This window comes from Cololabis saira, chromosome 9 (assembly GCF_033807715.1).
Source record: "Cololabis saira isolate AMF1-May2022 chromosome 9, fColSai1.1, whole genome shotgun sequence".
Taxonomy (NCBI): domain Eukaryota; kingdom Metazoa; phylum Chordata; class Actinopteri; order Beloniformes; family Belonidae; genus Cololabis; species Cololabis saira.
In genome coordinates this window covers 17,806,172-17,826,007 of record NC_084595.1, presented here as the reverse complement: position 1 = coordinate 17,826,007, position 19,836 = coordinate 17,806,172, and the positions used below count along the sequence as shown (strand labels likewise).

General features: G+C 40.5%; 1 protein-coding gene across 2 annotated transcripts in view; it reads left to right on the top strand.

The window, feature by feature from the left end:
* LOC133451520 (ral guanine nucleotide dissociation stimulator-like) overlaps positions 1 to 19,836 on the top strand; it is a 74,693-nt gene that overhangs the window by 8,730 nt on the left and 46,127 nt on the right. The window contains exon 1 of one of the 2 annotated variants that reach the window (XM_061730644.1): positions 8,079 to 8,296. The exons of the other annotated variant lie outside the window; for it this stretch is intronic. Coding sequence (XP_061586628.1) covers positions 8,183 to 8,296 — 114 coding nt within the window. The 5' untranslated portion in view covers positions 8,079 to 8,182. Of the gene's footprint in view, positions 1 to 8,078; positions 8,297 to 19,836 lie in introns of those variants that run through there. 2 annotated transcript variants of the gene reach the window in all.

Below are 19,836 nucleotides of genomic sequence, written 5' to 3'. Positions count from 1 at the left end.
CTTCCCGGGTTCCCTGCATGTAATTCCTGTTTCCTGTCACTGCTATTATTGATGTTTATCTACTTTTGAAACATTTATGTGCTTTCCTTTTTCTCTGAAACAGTGTAGGAGTTGTAGATAAAGCTCAGAATGTCTCGGTTTCTGCACAAACCGCTCCATTCATGGAGCCGGACTTCTCTCCAGGCGTATCTGACTTCTTTGTCTGATGGAATGTGACAAGATTCAGACTTTTTTCTCCCATTTTCAGTCCCAAGATTTTTTTTTTCTTCTTTTCCTTTTATTCAGAAGAATTAGTCATATGAGGAGAAGGCCTATGGTGGGAATCTTTTGTGTAAAGAAGTGGGGTTTTTTTGGAGAGGGGGGGATCAACAGAGCTGAAATGTGCAGAAGCAGCGTAGCAGTTCAACTTGTTGCTGAGAGTTTTACTGCTCCATTTCTTCTCACCAGTTGTTGAATCAGTCGGCAAGCAGCTTGAACTTGTTTCTTACACGGCGGACGCTCGTCTCTTGAAAACTCTCACGTGACCAGATCTGTACTTGTGTGACAGTGTAAATATTTGTTGGCGTGCTACGTTATAAGACTGACGGCTTGTCCGCTCTTCTCTGAAGCGTTTAGTTTGTTTTTTCCTCTTCAGGAGGCAGATCTCGTCACATGTTTGTCCTCTCATTTTGACACACACAGCAGTATGTTGCATGATTTGAAGAACCTGATCAGAAGTATTATTTAAAAAAAAAAGCATTCCAGATCAATTAAAATCTGATCTAAAACAATGAGACTTGAATAAGGGATCACATCCTCGTATTTGTGCAAAATTAATGATAAAGTTAATCTCCAGACATGTCTCTGCCACCTAATATCTAGTTTTAAGACTTCTAGAAAATAAAATAAAACACCTCTAAGAAGAGTTTGTGGAATTTCCATCCAAAATATCATACTAACCTTCAGCATTTCTAAAATCTCAGTATTAGTTCAGTTGTATGCAAATGGAATTTAATGGAGTGCAAAGTTGTTGTTTTTTTTGTCCTGATCAAAATATCAATTTTATTGAAAAAAATATGCGATTACTTCAAGAAAACCAGCTCACAGAGTTACCATGGACGTCATTGCAGAGGCGACTACGCGACTGAAGAAAGGAAATCTTGGACATTGTTGTTAAAGTGTGTGACAATAGACCCCTTTCCAGCCTACGTCATCACAGGATGCGCGCGCATTGTTGCGGCAGAAGAGCGGCAGAAGTTGCATGAGTTTGAATAGAGCGAGGGAAGATTTGTTTCTTAAATTGCGTTTTTGGAGTTGCAGTAACGTTATAGAATAACAACATGCCCACCAGCTGTTGTGTGTACGGGTGTACAAATCGAAATCCTGAGGAACATACATTTTTTGCAATTCCCAGAGGAATAATGATGATTGATATTGTTATTGTGTGTGCTAGTCTCACAAACCTTAGTAAAAGTGTTGTTCCGAAAAAATCTAAGAAATAAGGGTTCTGAATAATAACATCAAGTCTTGACATTTTTTTATTTTCTCATCAGTGATTTGGAGCTGTGACTATGAATTGAATATCAGCCATTAATGATTTACTTGACTATTAAAATTTTGTTAATAAACTACCGGAGTTATTTGTTTTTTCTTGCTGATTGTGTAAATGTATTGATTATTTTCTCTTTTTAAAGCTACAAACATCCAACTTCTACAGCTGTAAATATGCTGCACAAATATACATATATTCACTATATGTGTTGTTTATCAAACTCAGGTATATTATAGATATATTAATCCCCACAAACCGTCAAATAAAAATAATGAATTTACCTAAAAATAATTAACTAAGTTTTAAAAAACAGTATTTTGCATTATATGCCTTTTAATGTTTTTCTTTTTATCATATTAGTGGGAATATGTTTCTGTAAATTAATGGTGATAATGTGAGATGCAGGATGGACAATAAAGCTCATATAATTTTTAATTTTTAATTTTTTTAAAAATAACTATCAACTTCATTCAGCCAGCACAGAAAAAGGTACACATGACATGGCTTTCATTCAAAGGCAATGCTTAATGAAACTCATTAAGAAACAAAGGGGACACGGTAAATTAACAAAAATAATAAGATAAATTAAATAAATATGAAATAATAAAATAACTTAAAATGTCTAGTGTATACAAAACATTCATTTGTCATAATTCTTTACAAACTTCAGCTGTGACAGCTGCTGACAGTGTCGCAGCTTCTCCTGAGTGTAAACACTAGGTTTCTCAACCAAATACAGATGAATATCCGGCCATTGGACATCGGGCCACTTTGTGATATCTTCCTCCGGGAAGGAAGTTGCTTTCCATCCGCCAAAGTTAGTTTAGTAACGTAATTTCCACGATCTTTTTCCGTCAATCGGCTGGTGTAAACTGTCATGAACTCCGTCTTTCTGCCGCAACAATGCGCGCGCAGCTTGCCTACGTCATACTTGTTTACAAACACGGAAAGGGGTCTATAGCAGGACCCGTTGAGCTAAAAACGTTCCTTTGAGCCGCTTTTAAAGGAACATTCTTTCAGATTTTAACAGTTTTAAACTTTGGTTAAGGTAGAAAGACAAGATGAATCAAAGCTGTTTTGAGTTAAAACAGAATGTGCATTCGCAGCACAATGGTATTGATGTTTCCACCTACGGCAGCCCACCCACGTCAAAATAAATTGTTTTTATTCTCTGACAAGACTAAAAAATGTAATTACTCCCAAGCCAAGTATGGATATGGTTCTGACAAACAAACTGAAGTCATTTTAATTTGAACACCCACCTATTCTGTCATATCTAAATACAGATCCAGGATGTAGGCAGGGACCATGAACCCCTCCCCCTTCCTTTTGCATCCTTTGCATGACACTGGTTTGTGCAACAGTAATCAACAAAGATGCACCTACTGGAAGGAGATGTCAGCACTTTGTGTGACAAAGTGCTGCAAAGCAATACTCAGTTGTGGCAAGAGTCAACCGGGACGGGGATCTAATGTTACTGAGGGTGGTTTATGGGATGGGAAACTGCAACAGCTGGAAAGCACTTCATAACAATAATGTATTTCTTCAAATGATATTTAATCTGATATTTTAACATTAAAAAGATCCTTTTTGTTGCTTTAAGACCTGACAAACTGCACAAGTGTTGTTAGTTATGCGTTGAGTAACATGTCCTAAATGAAGAAAAATAACTTTTTTTCAAGCAGCTTTACCCATCAGCATGTACTGAACGCCGTATGGGGATATTATATCTCCTAGCCCATAAAGAAGAGAATGATTGGCAGGCTTTCTCGACGGATTTGACACAGACTTCGTTGGTTCAGGAAACAGACATTTTACATGTTTCTGACAATCAGGATGTGTTCAGAGAAAATCAGGACAGACATTCCCGTAGCCGGAGGACGTTTCTCTCTGCTGTGCAACACATGATCCTTGACTCGAGGGCGGTATTGATTGACAGCTTTTGCAGTCGTGTGTCTTAGATGAAGTGACCTCTTGCGTACCTGTACCACCCGTCCTCTCTTTGGCAGTGAGCAGACTGGGTTAGATTCCCACCGGAGAGGGAGAGAGGGGAGGGATCAGGCCATGAGGAGGAGGAAGAGGAGGAGAAGGAAAGGGAGGGGGCGATCTCACATCGCCCTATGAGGAGCCGGCTTTGCCTCTCTGTTTCCATGACAACCGCTCTCCTACAGTATTCAGCCGTGGGACGGTCTCTGCATCTGAAAGCAGGCCCCGGTGGTGTTTTCAGACCCTCTCGCTCTCCTCCTTCACGTCTTCTTCCTCCTCCGCTGTCTCTGAGGGTTTTAAAAGCAGCAGCAGCATTTCACCTGCACTCACCGCTGTTACTTTTACATCCACGATGTTAAAACATCCTTTGCATCTGAACAAGAGCTGGATTCAGCCATTGTTCCCATTGAATTCGCCAAGATTACACATTTTGACTTGGAGCCAGAACAGCCTTGAATTATTTAGTCTAAGTCACTAAGGGAACGCCATAGTGGTATCCGTTATTAGTGTTTTAATTAGCAAAGATACGGTTGATGATGACGTTGTTATGAAACAAACAGACAAGAGCGCTAAAAACAAGACAGCACAATTTATGTGATAGGTGGGATAAGAACAAAAAAAACCCTCCAAGGCTTTCAATAACAGCGCACAGACATGTTCTCGGAGGCAATTCCTCTTTTTCAGGTCAAACTTTCTTTCTCTCAATCAACGTTTCAGCCTTTTAGGCTAAAAGCTGTGTGACCTACATTTGATGTTTGGCTCCAAATACATGCGTCTCAGGTCTTCAGGTTTGAGCTGCGAACGTGACGAAGAGACCAATATAAACTTATCAGTAACACTCTGCAGATAGGTATTTTATTGTGTTTTATAAAGGTGAGGTTTCTTTTTAGCTGAAAGAGTTGGTTTAGTGTGTGTTAGTTAGTTTAGTTAGTGGTTTAAACTGGTATTGACGCAGTGTGAAACAGAAAGAGGTTATTTAGTCGTTAATAATCGTGGTATCAGTGGTGGGAGGTGCATACGAGAAGACAGCATCATGGGAGGTCCCCCAGAAACTTAGCTCTATAGTAAAGAAGTGATCCCTGTTATTCAAGCATAAGTATAAGCTTAATCAAAAATAAAAGTTTCATGGCTAATTGCATCCTGAACCGGGGGCCATTTCCACAGGAGGAGTCTGCCTCCCTTTCTACTTCTGCAAACTCTACAAATAAGCCTGTCTGAGAGCAAAGTGCGATGCTGGGAGCTTATCTCAAGTTCCTTTTAGATAAGAAGAAGCCGTAGGCCTCCAGGGTTTTGTTAGGTGTGGACGTAAGGAGGAGAAGTTTAAATTCTGTGCCAGATTTAAAAGGAAGACAATGAAGGGAAGCTAAGATAGAAGACATATACCTGCTAATCCCAGGCAGAGCTTGCTGCAGCGTGTTGGACCAGCTCTGTAGCAGCATCGTGTACTGACTCAATAAATTACTGATCCAGGTTTTCTGCACCTTCCTTCTTTTGACAATACTACAAAAGTGAAAGAAGGCAGTCCTCTAAAAACATCTTTTGTGAATTAAATTTGGTCAAAATATCTCCAGTGTTCCTTTCAGTATTATTGAAAGCCAAAATGATGACATCTAAGTAACTGAATGACTAGACCGTCTATTTCTTAAGTGCTTAAGTCTAAAGACGACAACCGTAGTCTTATCTGAGTTTTATAGGAGAAATTAGGAGTCCTCTATCTGAGGTCCTCAAACCCATAACCAGCACAAAGCATTTTTGGTTGTAAAAAAAAAGACCTAAAACAGAGCACTGTGCCATCAGTAACTGATTCATTAAACATAAAAATATTGCTGCTACGCTTCAACCACGACTCCATCTTGATCCTGAACTGGTGGACTTCAAAACTGCACAGATTATGTTCAAAATCAACAATAACATGCTGCCAGACTGTATTCAAAATATGTTCAATTTAAGACAAAGCCATTATAACCTCAGAGGGGAGAGCATATACAGGAAATCAACAATCAGAACCAACACCAAACTGAGATGCTACAGTGGCAGCGGTGGATGTATGGAATAAATTAGAGAGGGATTTGAAATTATGTAGAACCTTAACCTTATTTAAAAAAACATTGAAAAGAAGGATGATTTATTTATGTCAAATTAATGAGTGGTGATGCTTACTATGTTGAGTTGGGTATTTATTTAATTGGTGACTTGATTTGATTTTTTAAGGATGAAGGAAACATGTAGACTGCACCTTTATTTTTAATTTTTTTTTTATTTCTTGAGGAATTTTTGTTATCCCCATTGAGGCAATTTGTTTTACTGGCAGTCTTTTCTCTTTCTTCTTGCTTTTATTTCATTACTTTAATTAATCTTTTTGAGGGTAGACAAATAATAAGCTTTGCTTCAGCCTACACCTTTTTTGGTCTAGATGTTATTTGTATATTGGTGATGTTTTCTTTGAACAGTGTACTGTTTTCTTGTCGTCATTTTTATTCTTTTTTTTTGTGATGTCATGACCGAAATAAACTGAACTAAACTAAAAAAACAAAAAAAAACAAAAAATCCAAGTGATTGACAGGTGATGCCAGGCGGCATATGACAGGTTAGGTCGAACCATACTGGTGTGGGGGGGGGGGACTCTGGGGTTTTAGGAAAATGAAATTGAATAGCCTACTCTTGAATATAAAATTGCACTAGGTGGTACGAGATATAACACCTGCCCCTATATGTTCATGTACTGCAGATAAAGAGATGTATCCTGCCAGTTTTCCTCTTATTGTGCTTTCCTCGTGTGAGCCGATGCACTCAGTGATGTCTCATTGTAATGTGACATGTAATTTTAAATGTTTAACTTATTATTATTCAGACGAGCCTGGTTTTGGTCACATATTTGTCCTTTTTTAATGCCCCAAATTGAGAAAAACAAACCTCATGAACTCGTCACTCCGGTTAGACAGTTGTCAGAACACAGATTCACATTAACATAATTTACACTGACGTGTGACTTTTGCTCATTTAAAGTGATAATGTGAGACATTTTCACTTTCAGTATAAGTAATTAGGCTGGTGAGGTTTTACATGGTTTGCTATGAAGCTTTAGCTTCAGCTTTAGTTCCTCAGTGGACGAGATGAAAAGTGATGTGTATATTTTTTAACTTTACCATCTGTGTTTTCACCCTCAACCGCTTATAACATCAGAGCAAAGTAAATAAAGATGGTAGTTTAATCGTCATAACTGCTCAGATATCTGCTGTTTATCGTAAGAATAATGTCCGTATGTTATTCTGAAAACCAACGATACAAATGGCCTCTTGCAGGCTTAAAAAGAGCAAATCCACAGAACTGACTCGCCGGTTTGAAGCAGACTTTATTTTCTTGTCGGATTGCGTCAAGTATAGTAATTCACTGTTTCTTTGGTAAAACAACCTGGAATATATTTTATTATTTTAGACCGAGTATTCACTCTTAAAGTCTTTCCGAGGCATGTTTTTAGATATTTTCAAATCTCCAGGGTTTACATCCGTGTTGGCTGACGAGTGCTTGTCCTCTTTTCACTCATTCACTCTCAGCTCATTGTGTTACTTAGCCTGAACAGAATGGTTAAAATATGTATCGCATAAATTGCTTACAACACATGTGCATCCCAGATGCTCTCCCCCATCAAAACACCGCTCCAGAGTGCTTTAAAGCACGTCGGTAAATCTAACTGGATGTGACTGGGTGTTACGTTGACACCGACAGCAATAAGGAAAACTCTAGCTTCAGGGATGAAAGAGGGATTTATATTTAAAAAGTACAGCATTTCATCCTCAACAATCTCTGGGACGATCCAGAAATCTTCGGATGCAGATTAGAAGCACCACAACTCTGTGAACCGAGCAGCGAAAAAGCCATAAAAGATTTAAGACATTGCAGGAAAATAAAAGAAACTGTGTTGGCTCTCATCGTGGGAAGGATTTTTAAACGTCACTGTTATCATTCTGACATTAGTCATCACAGCAGATGTTGAAATGAAGATGGGTGTCCCTGCCAGGATGACTGTTTTCACATCCAGTCAGTGACATTAAAGAGAGAGGAGGCGGATTCATCCATCAGCCACAGAAACAGCCACCCTGCTTCATCTTTAATGTGCTCACACTGGCAGTCTGGCACTACCGGAGCGAAGGAGTGCTGGTCCCTCTCCCCTGATTAAAACGCTGCAGCATAATGAGGCAGAAGAGAGCCAGACACCACTCCGGACCTCTCCGTATACGTGCTGCATTTGATTCGGTGAGGATTGTTTCCTGGCAGACGCTCGTCTGAACACGAGAGAGAGAGAGAGAGTGCAGAAAAGGCAGCGGTCGTGGCATAACAGCTGAGCGCCGCTGAGCTGTTGGGCAATACCCCCCGAAGACGTGGAGGAAAAGAGAGCAGCTGCTGACAGTTGAGACGTGGACTGGTGAGGAGGCGGAGAGAGGAGGAGAGCCAGGAAAGAAACGAGGGGAGTGCACGGTTGTTGCTGGATGGGGAGGAAAGGAGGACGTGGAGGTGTTCCTCTTTTCTTCTGAGACTGGCTTCCTCGCAGTGTTTGGGGAGAGACGGCTGAAGCGAGCATCCACTCCGGGGAGATCCTCCTCCTTCTTCTTTTCTTTCTCTTATTGTTTCATTATCTGTTGCCGTCAGTCCACCAGCAGCGGTGGGATGCGTTCAATGTGCAACATGGAAGCCAAGTCCCTGTTCAGCCTGCACAGAGCGCTCGCTGAGCCCGTCAAGATGTGCATGTTTGATTTCCCCGTAACCATCCTGGACGACCTGGTGAGCTCCGACGCCACGCCACAGCGATGCTGGCTCTGTGTGTGTGTGTGTGTGTGTGTGTGTGTGTGTGTGTGTGTGTGTGTGTGTGTGTGTGTGTGTGTGTGTGTGTGTGTGTGTGTGTAAACGAGTGGCCTGCACAATCATAAATACAGACCATGTGTGTTTAAATGATATGAAATATAAATGTGTATTTGAATGCAGCTTTAAGTGAAGGACTGTTTAAAAATAGGCAATATCATTTTCTCTTTGTAGTTCATGTGCATGTGTGTATCTGTGTGTGTTCATCGCTTGGTTAGAGTGCATGTGGTTACATGTATGTGTATTTAAAGCAGGTTGTTTGTGGTTTCCAGTATAAACTTGTAAATGCAGACATGGCAGATGATAAAATCTGCTGTTTGTCTTTTTTTTCTCTGTCTGGCTCCAGTCTAGAGATATTGATTTTTTCTGCCTTTCTGAACTGTTTGATCTGGCATGCCGGAGCAGCCACCGACTAATTAAGGGTTGTAAACAAGTAGCACAACTCCCTGGTGATTGAATCAGGTTCACCTGGTGAGTCTTCTGTGCTTATTTGGACTCTTTCACTTCATCCTGACTTTGAGTTCGCCTGCAGGGTTTGCTTGGATTTTTCTTGTCGTTGTATTTTGTAACATGTTACTGCATCACAGCGTGATCACAGGCGCCTCGCTTGTGTAATGTCAGTATCTGCCAGGTTCTTGCTGTCATCTACCTGCTTAATACACTGCTCAGAAAATGCTCGGTACAAACATTGGCCTACTTTTGCCTTGCTTGTGTGTGTGTGTGTGTGTGTGTGTGTGTGTGTGTGTGTGTGTGTGTGTGTCGGCTGTCACTGCCACCAAACCTTACACACCCAGGCAACCATCTCCCTTCAGAGGAGTCCGTGCCCTTTGAAATTTCGACATGTTTGATCACGTCTGAGAATCCCATGGCGTCTGGTGGATGTGGTCCTGCTTCAAGTTGTTAATAAATCCTCAGACTGAAAACAATATTGAAAGGCAGATATACCGTATATATTCCTTCTACTTCTACTAGCATAGGGGTGTTTTACGTCTTAGACTGAAGTGTTCGTTTTGAAATGTCCAGCTTTCTATTTCCTCTTTTGTTCTCGCTGTGCAAACCTCCTTTAAACATTATTTTAAGTAAAAGTGGTTAACAGCATTTGCTAAAAACATGTAGGCACTAGGCATCACAGCTGTTATTCATGACTGGAACCGAGCCAAACCATTTTTCATTTAAGTAATTGATTTATAGCAGACAGTAATGTTGAGAGCAGTCTTTTTGTACGGCGTAGCAACAGTTTGAGCTGGGTTTTCAACATAGCTGTTGCCATGGGCTCTATTTTTTAACACTATAGACTATACAGGCAAAATTGCACCGAGTTCTGACCTGAACTTCACCCAGGAGTCATTTGAAACGTCCCCTGTGAGCCAGAGGTTACTACTTAGCCCCACTTTTTGTGCGTTACTCTCTTAAGATAAAATGTAAAATGGCAAACATGAGGAATTGAAACATTCTCAAAGGAAGATTTTTGTGATTTTTGTAGCTTTGAGGGTCCAGTTTGTAAAATTTAGTGACATCTAGTGGCATAAATTAAAAATTGCAACCAACTGAAAGTCACCGACCTACAGAAAACGAGCATTTCTCTCCAGGTCCAGTGTTTGGTTTGTCCCTGCTGGGGTACTGTAATAACTACACGGTAATTCAACATAAAGGATGATGTCACCATGTTTCTACCTATAAATGAATCCTTATAGTCACAAAACATAGTTATGTTCATTTTTATGCAGGTCAGCCACTGTAAAAACATAGTTGGGGATGTCATATTGCATTTCTGACGAGTTTCTTATTTCTGAGTGCCATTGTTGCTTTTTTTCTGAGGTTGATTTTTGCTTTTTTTTGTTTGAAAGTGATTGTCTTGTTTCCAGCCCATAGGACATCTGAGGTTACATTCTTGTATGAAATGTGCCTGAGCAATAATATTTAATTAGATTTGATCCTCTGCTGTGCTGCCAGCTGAACGCTGTTGCTTCTCTCTCTCTGTCTTGTTGAGTCTCTTAACTTCAACACCTGATTGTGTTTCAAGTGGCCTAAATACTTCTGGGTAGGGGGGGGCAAACTGAGTCACTTGTGCTCGCTGCAGCTCATCTGTTGTTGTTTTAGGGTCAAACTGGGTGACTTGGTTGAAATGAAGCGCATGTATGCAGTCATTAAGATTATTTTCCCATTTAGGCCTGACGCTGTGAAGGCAGCTGTGGAGACATCTGAGAGGATAACAACTGTTGACATTGTAGTTTTACCAAACAGCTGCTGTTTACCAAAGAGACCCGATTTGATTGGCGTTTTGGTGCCCAGTTTCTCAGTGCCCGGTTTGTCGGTAAACAATACTTTGATTTCAGCTTTTGTTGTGTTTCCATCCAGCTGTTTCACAAGCGGCTAGAAACATGTAATTGAAGATTTCACGGCTTAAGCTTTCCCATTAAACGTTCCCATTTCCATCCATCCATTGGTGTTATGACTCACTTTTCTTCTTTTTATGGTCTATGTTATTTTCATGACTCCTCACTCAGCTGTAGTTTAGTCTACCGGAAACCAAAATTGGTTCCAACAACTGTTCCAACAACAAACAAAAAAAACCCACAAAAAGCAACCTTTTATATTTGTATTGCAATTAAGGATGAAATACACAGTATATTTGCTTTTCACTGAGATGATTATCCTGTGATTTGATTAAATGATGCCTCACAATTGGACGGACACCCGACTGGTTAGTTATGAAGGACTGCAACGAGGGCCGAGCTGCATCTTTCTTCCTCAGCATGTTGCAGGTTTCCGCTCTGTACTTCCCTTTTTGAACTTTTGTCACTTTTGCACTTTTGCCAAAAGGTCAACAAGTGGTTACAACAAGTGGCTTTGTTACTTAATATTTTGTAAAAGCTCCTCTTTGGCCGGTGTTCAGAGTTGTAACGCAATGGAAAGAGAGACTGTAACCTGACTGTTTGAGAGACGTTTAGCCTTTAATCTAAAGTACCGGACAACAACAGATGTTCATCAGGCTTCACACCGGAAGAACTGATGAGTTTGTGTATTGATGGGTTTCTTTGTTTAAAATATGATCTGCTTTTTCTTGACAAGTCTAACAGAGCTCAAGATCTTGACTTTGGCTGGGTTGATCCAGGGACCTTCCAGTTAGAAGGAAAGCCTTATAACACCTTTGTATTCTTGCAATGGTACTTGAGCCAAAACGGCAGGAAAAATCAGTGTTTGTCCTTGAAGCAGCTACGGGTATACATTGTCTACAGAAGTAAAACATAAGTCTTTCTCATACTGATACCAGCTAAATTTATGTCTGTAAGTTCAACTGGAGAAGCCACTCAGTGTCACCGGTGTGGTTTGTTGAGGACCCAGACGCAGGAGAGCAGGAGCCAGGAGTTGCAAAAACAGGATTTATTTGGCAAAAAACAAGAACCAAAAACGCTGCAGAGCAGGATTGACCAAAACACGAGAGCAAAAACCAAAAACCTGACAGGACACATGGAGGAAGGAAACAGTACGGACCGACAGGGAGCAGGGAAAGACAAGACCAGATATACCCAGGGGAAAACGAGACACAGGTGCGAACAATCAGGGCAGATGGAACACAGGAGGAGCAGAACTGAAAACACAAACTGGGGGAAATGTCAAACCCTGACACTCAGGAGGCTTTATAACAAGTTAATTAATAATATTTTTGGCTGATCCCTGCCACCTTATGAATTGTTACAGCAATAGTGATATGGGAGAGAGGTGAGGCTTTATCAGGAAGTGTGACGGGTGTGGTACTTTTATTTCTGCAAAGAATCTCAATACTTCTGTGTGTACTGCTGATAATTTCACATTATAACTTATCTTACGATAGATTGTGAGTCGGTGAGTTCATCACCAGTTCATACTTGTACCCAACTTGTTTTCCATGGTTAACCGCTGCTAAACGTGAAGAGCTTTTATCAGCTTCTACCAAGCCAGATCACTGCTAAAAGTTTAAAACAGGTCAAAAAACAAAGGATGTGCCGAGATCTGATTAGTTGTTGACAGCCTGCAGAGATAAAAAGTTGAACAGCAAGACAAATGTTCTCAGCTGCCAAGTGATCGAGCTGTCAAACTGTCAGCAGAGTGTAAAAGGAAATGAAGAAGTATCTGCAGCCGTGTTGATAAGGTTCAGTGTGTGCTCCACGAGGGCTGTCTCTGAGTCAACAGTTTTCGACTCAAATTGGGCATCATGAGTGGAGTATTTTGTGTTACGCAGTTTTATGTATACGTTTGCTATCGATTTTGAGGGCGGCAGCATGCATAAGGCTGAAACTGCCTTATTAATAAGTTTAATTCAGATAACAGTTGTGTGCAAAAGTTAGTGTCTTATTCTTATCGGTGAGTGCAACTTCAAAGGAAAAATAATAATAATAATAATAATGTGGGTAATACTAAGTACCCACTCACTGCTTCCATAGAACTAGAGATGAGCAGTTGCAGCAAGGTGCCAGTCGTTAACCCTTGATTGACTGATCATCGCCACGTGTGCAGAGCTCTGTGAAAGCAGACGTTCTGGGAGTTTGCAGACCTGGAGCACTCAGTTAATGTGTGTTATAGGGCTGAACGATTAATTGCATTTGCGATAATATCGCGATGTGATAAAACGAGATTTTCTAACCGCAAAGGCTGCGATTTGACCAGTCACGTGATCTGGTCACGTGATCTGGTCACGTTGCCGGCAGGGAAAAAAAGTAAACAGTGCCGCGTGTCCGCCTGTAACCTACTTTATCTACCATGGCCTCAGTGTTAGGGCTCGGCCAGGCAGGGCTTTATAAATATGTGGGCTTTATAAATGTTTTAAATATATGAGCGCGGAGTCGGCGTGGCGAGGTCTGTGCGCAGCGCCGAGCACGAGCCGGGCGGGCAGTCGCGCTGTGAAGCCGGATTTATGGTTCCGCGTTAAATCGACGCAGACGCTTACGCCGTAGGTTACGCGGCGACGCGCACCGTACGTTGTGCGTACCGCGTACCCTACGGCGTAGGTTCTGCGTTGGTGTAACGCTGAACCATAAATCAGCCTTAAACCACCTGCAGCCCGTCAGCTCTCCGGAGAAGTTACAGAGCGGCTGCGAGTTGCTGGTTCGTTTTGTTAACTCTGTGAGCTTTATTGGTTTGTTTGTTAGTTTGCTGGTGGTTTTTTTTCTCTCTGTGATTTTTGAGTTATTTATGAAGACGTTCTGAGTTCCCTGTGAGCAGTACTCGAGTTGAGGGGGGATGAAATAAAAAACGGTCAAAATCATCCCCTCCTGAAATAAAAACGGTCCAAATCATCCCCCCCTGTAAAACTGTCATCCCCCCTTTCCATCCCTTATGTCATTTCATCAATGAATGTGGTTTTACTGCTATTTCAACATTTAGAGTCATCACCAGAAAAATAACACCAGAAAAATAACTTATTTGACAATTTTCACCTGTTTCAAGTAAATTTTCACTTGAAATAAGTAGAAAAATCTGCCAGTGGGACAAGATTTATCTTCTTATTACAAGCAAAAAAATCTTGTTCCCCTGGCAGATTTTTCTACTTATTTCAAGTGAAAATCTACTCGAAACAGGTGACATTTTTTGTTTTTTCCAGTGATGAGTCTTGCTTTAAGTGTAATGAGATTTTTTTTTTTACTAAAATTAGACATTTTAACTAGAAATAAGACAAATATTCTTGTTAAGATTTTGAGTTTTTGCAGTGATCCATTTTACTTATCCTGTGAAGGACAGAGTCATATTGATAAGTTCAGAAAACTGTTTTTTATTGTTGTGTTTTGATGTATTTGATGTAAGCCCAGTGGATATTTAAAGCTTACAGAAGGTTGCATTTAACTGCTGCTATGTCATTCCTGCAGTATTTCTGCAGGTGTTTTGGTCAGTGCTATTATTTGTTATATATTTTATTATTTGTAATCAGCACAAATTATCTGTCCCCATATGATAAAATCCACCATCCCCCCTGATATTTTCTTTTACAACTCGAGTACTGCCTGTGAGGAAGGTTTTTTGTTCCCTGTGGGAGTTTTTCTGTGTTTTTCTATCAAACTACGCCTCGTTTTGCCTAAAGTTTAACCCGGTTTGGTGTCGTGCGATTGGGTTCAGAGAGAACGACCCATGTGTAGACGTGTTAAAGAGGTAAAGACACAGATATGTTTTCTTTATTATTGTAATCTGTGCTTTAAATAAATCTGGCAATGTTTATTATAAAACAGACTGATTTATTGCTTGTGTAGTTGAAAAATACATGAGAACAGGACCTTGAAAAAAATAATCGCATATTAAATCGCAATCGCAATATTGAGGAAAAAAATCGCAATTAGATTATTTTCAAAAATCGTTCAGCCCTAGTGTGTTAATAAATCCTCACAGACATCAACAATAGTCTTGCACAAGCTGTTGTTGCACATCAATCTGGGAATGTTTATGACTTTTTTTTCTCCAAACAGTTTGGAGTTCAGCGTTCTACAGTTAGAAAGATCGTTCACAAATGGAAAGCTAGGAAGCCGGCTGCCAAATTTTTTATGGCTGGATGTAAAACAGCTGAACCAACCACCAGATTTTTAAAGCAATGATGGATGGATGGATGGATGGATGGATGGATGGATGGATGGATGGATGGACGGAGGGATGGATAGACAGCAAAAAAAGCCTCACATCCATTCATCAGCAATAGAATACCATTATATAAAATTAGAAGTTAAAATAGGTGCATTGAAAATGAAAATAAGTAAATAAGCAGAAATGTAAAATTAAATTAAAGTACATTTTAACTTTAATTTAATTTTTATAACCTGAGTGCCTTTCAGCGCTCCTCCATGTTCTACAGGTGAACATGAAGCCTTCGGTCTGACAGAAAGACTCCAGGTTAAGGAACGACCAGGTCAAAGTCCAGACTTGGACCCAGTTAAGTGCTGAGGCGGCACCGTAAGAGACCTGTGCATAAACGACTGACAAAAAGACTGGTTGGACTAAAGCAATGTAGTCAAAGAGTCCAGACGATTTTAAAGGTGGATATCCAAGCTACTGAATCATGGGTGTGCTTATTTTGGTCCACATGTTTTTGTTTTGTTTTATCTTCTTCCCCTTGTTATCTGTGATCAGATTTTGATGTTTTTACAAAAAAAAAAACCCTCATGATTCAAATGGGCTTTTGCACATAGCAGTATCTACGCTGCAGCACCAGTTCACAGCAGACGTGATCTCTGGGCGCTGAGAGTGAAGTGAATGTCAAGTGAAATTAAACACACTCTCAGTCAAACCAGTTATAATCCACTTGGAATCCAGTTCAGTCCGATGCATTAAAATGACATTCATATAATGCCAGTTCCTGAAAAAGTAGTCTCGCTGAGGAAACCAACAGATTGCTTCAAAGTCTCTCTCCTTTCACTCCCTCTTCATCTGTGAAACAAATGATTATCTGTGGCTGATGCTTTTCACCGGAAGAGGGTCGGCCATAGGCGGTTAGCCAGAACAAGCCGCTAAGGTCCAAAGGGACGAAGTCAGGCATCGAAAGTTGAAAAAAAAGGGGAAAACAGTTGAAAAGCAAGGCTGCAAAAGCAGAAGGAAGGTGGAGATGTGAGCCTTTGATATCATAATATGCACTCTGGCAGGGAGAAATGGCTCAAGGTGGGTTTATGTTGAGGGGGAATTGGGAAGAGGATGTGGAGGTGATGTAGGAAGGCATTTAAACGAGAGAGGAGAAGCAGAATATATTAAATAGCAGGCTTTTAAGAATAATGAAAAGGTTGCAAGTTTTTTATTTTTATTCTGTTTTCATCTGTTGATCCTTTCTATTATATCTTCAACTGTTCTCAGGAAGCTGGTTTCTTCCCCGAAATAGTTCAACTCTGTTAATTGATCCAGTGTGTTTTGCAGGCTGCTCTGTGGGAGATAATAAAGACACGACAAAGTGACTGCATCAGCTGTTGTTACTTAAAAATATATATAAGACCACAAAGAAAAACAATGTGTTTTCTTTGTCATCTAAAAGGAGTTTTGGAGCTTTATTGTTACCAGATTGCTTCTCGCTGTTGTGACAGGTTTCGATGCAGCTATTAATCTATGCAGTTTAGATAATAATCCGCCCTGTGTTCCTGGGCAAATGGCACAAACATATGATCCCCTTGTCAAAAACATGGCCGGAGACAGTAATTGCATTGCAAAGTTGAAATCTGGTTTGATGGAATGGATCACAATGCAGAATATTGTTTTGACGTGACAATTATCTGCTGGCTGGCTGGTGTTTTGTCAGCCTTGCCAGCGGCTGTCAGGTCGCCTTAGAGCAGAGCTACGTTCCCACTTGGCTGCACTGGCCATGAGAAATGATTTTTAAATGCCTTGGAGGAGCAGCTGAACAGCTCTTTTGGTGGAAATAATAGTCGACGATAAATCCAGGGGGCCATTGGAGGCCTTTCACACCAGCAGGTCTCTCCGCTCTCCGAAAGTGCTGCAAACATGCGCACGGGAAGGTCTTGTATCTGTTGGTTACCTGGAAACTCCTCCATGTGCTTTTTTTTCTTTCTTCCACCAACTCTGCAGCATAGTACGACGGAGTATTAGTGCCAAACAAAAAAACAAAAAAAGGAAATTACGAGAATAAAGTCATAATGTAATGAGAATAAAGCCGTAAAATTACGAGAATAAAGTCATAATATTACGAGAATAAAGTCGTAAAATTACGAGAATAAAGTCATAATATTACGAGAATAAAGTCGTAAAATTACGAGAATAAAGTCATAATATTACGAGAATAAAGTCGTAATATATTATAAATATATAAATATAACTTCACAAGATGCTCAATATTCCTCATTTTAACACAGGGAGAAGAAGCTCTTCCTGTTAGAGTTCTCATAAATTATATTCTCATAATATTACGACTTTATTCTTGCAACATTACGACTTTATTCTCGTAATGTTACGACTTTATTCTCGTAATATTAAGACTTTATTCTCATAATATTACGACTTTATTCTATCACGACTTTATTCTCGCAACATTACGACTTTATTCTCGTAATTTTACAACTTTATTCTCATTATATTATGACTTAATTCTCGTAATTTCCAATTTTTTTTGTCTTAGTTTGGCCCTAATACTCCGTCGTAGCATAGAGTGCTTATGGATATGTGAAAAGTCTTCAGCGACTGAATGACTGACTCAGTTTTTTGGGGTTTGACTTGGCTTTGAATCGACGCTATATGCTGACTCGTGTTTATACCATTCCCATAAATCTTATGTGAAAGTATTGTTATTTTCAGTTGAGTAATGGCTTTGGAGTTGTCATATTTCTTTATATCAGTCCTCTTCTTCTTTGTTTTATCAGTTCATTGTGTTAACCTCATGTTCGGCCTTTTGAGAGTTCACCTAAGTGAACCTGCTGTCCCCCGCGTTTTTTTGTCAGTCTGTGCCCTTTAATGCAGTGAAACATTCTCATTCATTTCCTTCTGTTTAACTACTCGAGGAAGAGGACATGTAGCATGCAAACATGTAAAAAGCGTGCAGCCCTTGAGAATGTGTTAACACACTGGAACAAAGCCTGTTTACAGAGAGCCTGGACCCTTTCTGTTCATCATAGTGTTCAATTCACAAAGGGATGCTCTGGACATCGTCCCCAAGGACAGAATCAGGCAAAATGGCTGAAATCATTATTGACAGCTGCATGTAGACAGAAGAGTGCCAATTTTATTTAGATTTAGCCAATGTAATATAATGTGGCAGGACTGAAATGGAAAATCACAATGCCTATTCATTCATAGGGGGGGGGGGGGGTCTATTCTGACCATAAAAGGGTAGTATGTTGCTCATAAAAGATATTTGGACAGCTTATGTTCGTGGCAAAAGCTCCACAATGAATCCTGTGGGGGGATAATTAAAATCTAAATAAAAAAGGTGCACAGGAGCGAGCCGTGATCTGGGTCAGTATACGATCAACTCCGCTGATAAATGCCATGATGGATCTGTGATGTTTGACAAAGTGTGCGATGCCGTGTACATTTAAAAATGTTGAAAATCTCCAATCAGAACCAAATAATGTGTTTGGACACCCGAGAGTGAAAGCTGAATGGACACTTGTGCTTTTAGGGGTACAATCAGTTGTACAAGGGTCCTCTGGGCAGCTAAAAGTTGGAATTGTGTGAAAGTTCTCCGCCTTAGACTTTCTCTGGCTGCGAGCCATGACTTCATTCATCGAGTCTTAGTGGCTTTATACCCCCAGCGTTCAGCCACGCCATCAAAACCACTTACAGGTAAAGGGATTAAACAATGATCACCTTTGTTAGAGAGCAATGCCCTGCTGGGAAAACCTGCATCCTGGAATTCACATGAATCCTATTAGTCAGGAAACAGGGAAACACAGGCAGAGTTTAACAGGTTTATTCCCGAATTCTCGGTAAACAGCAAGTGATTTGCAAAGTAGTCGATCACAGCGTAGAGCTGAACGGAGCACGTGCACTGGGATCCCTCCTGGATATCTCTCTGAAACTCGGAGGTCGTGTTGGAATCGTGGGCAGACACAAGAAGAAGACACCAGTCAAACACAACTCTTCAGCGATCTTTGTCCACATGTGATTTGACTTGTCATCGATATATTGCAGGGAAAGTGGAATGCTGAGCGACAGCTGTGCAGATTTAATTGGCAGCAGGATTATCTCTGCAGGTCGAGGCTGGACAAGCAGCACAGCGGGAGTCCGGTCAAGCAATTTGTTGCTGGAGACGGTTCCCGACTGACTGAAATGATCTGGCACTGTCTACGAGGAGGCTGTGACAAGAACTGCTCAAGTTCTCTCAAATTAAAAAGCAAAGGAGATTCACTAATTAATTAAGTACCTTAAAAAAAGACACTTCCATCACTGACTGATTCATGTAAATTCATAAATAAAGTCCCTGTTTGTGCCAATAAAGGTGATGTGATTCTCAGGGATGTATCTGTAGTTTTACCACTGCAGAACGTGTCAGAGCCTCGTAATTAGTGCGATAGGACCCATCTGTTGTCTACTTCTCACAAAATTCACATTTTTTTCCATCTATATTGATAAAAAGTGCTCAGGAAACGACTCTGGGAGGTAAATTCTTATATATCCAGAAGGGCCGACTGGGAAAACACTGTGGAAAGGGTTAGGACAGGAATAGATACAGCTTGACCGAGACAAATCATGTGATCGTTTAAGTGACAACCGGCTGTTTGGGTCCAGGGGGAAAAGATCTAATCAGCCTTCGTAGTCTAATGATTTTGCAAATGTTGCAGGTATTATTTGGCCCTGAGGCCGACGGGCACTGAAACAAACACTATTTTGGGATGAAAACAATAACTTTCCCTGAACGTGCTGCTCTTGGACGTGCAAGTGTTGCCACCTGCCCCACCTTGCTGGGCACAATGCCTCCTTTTCTTCCTTTTTATCTATTTGTCACTTGATTTAAACACAAAATTGGCCGGATACAAATGTAGTGGACTATGTTGTAACTAGGGCTGGGG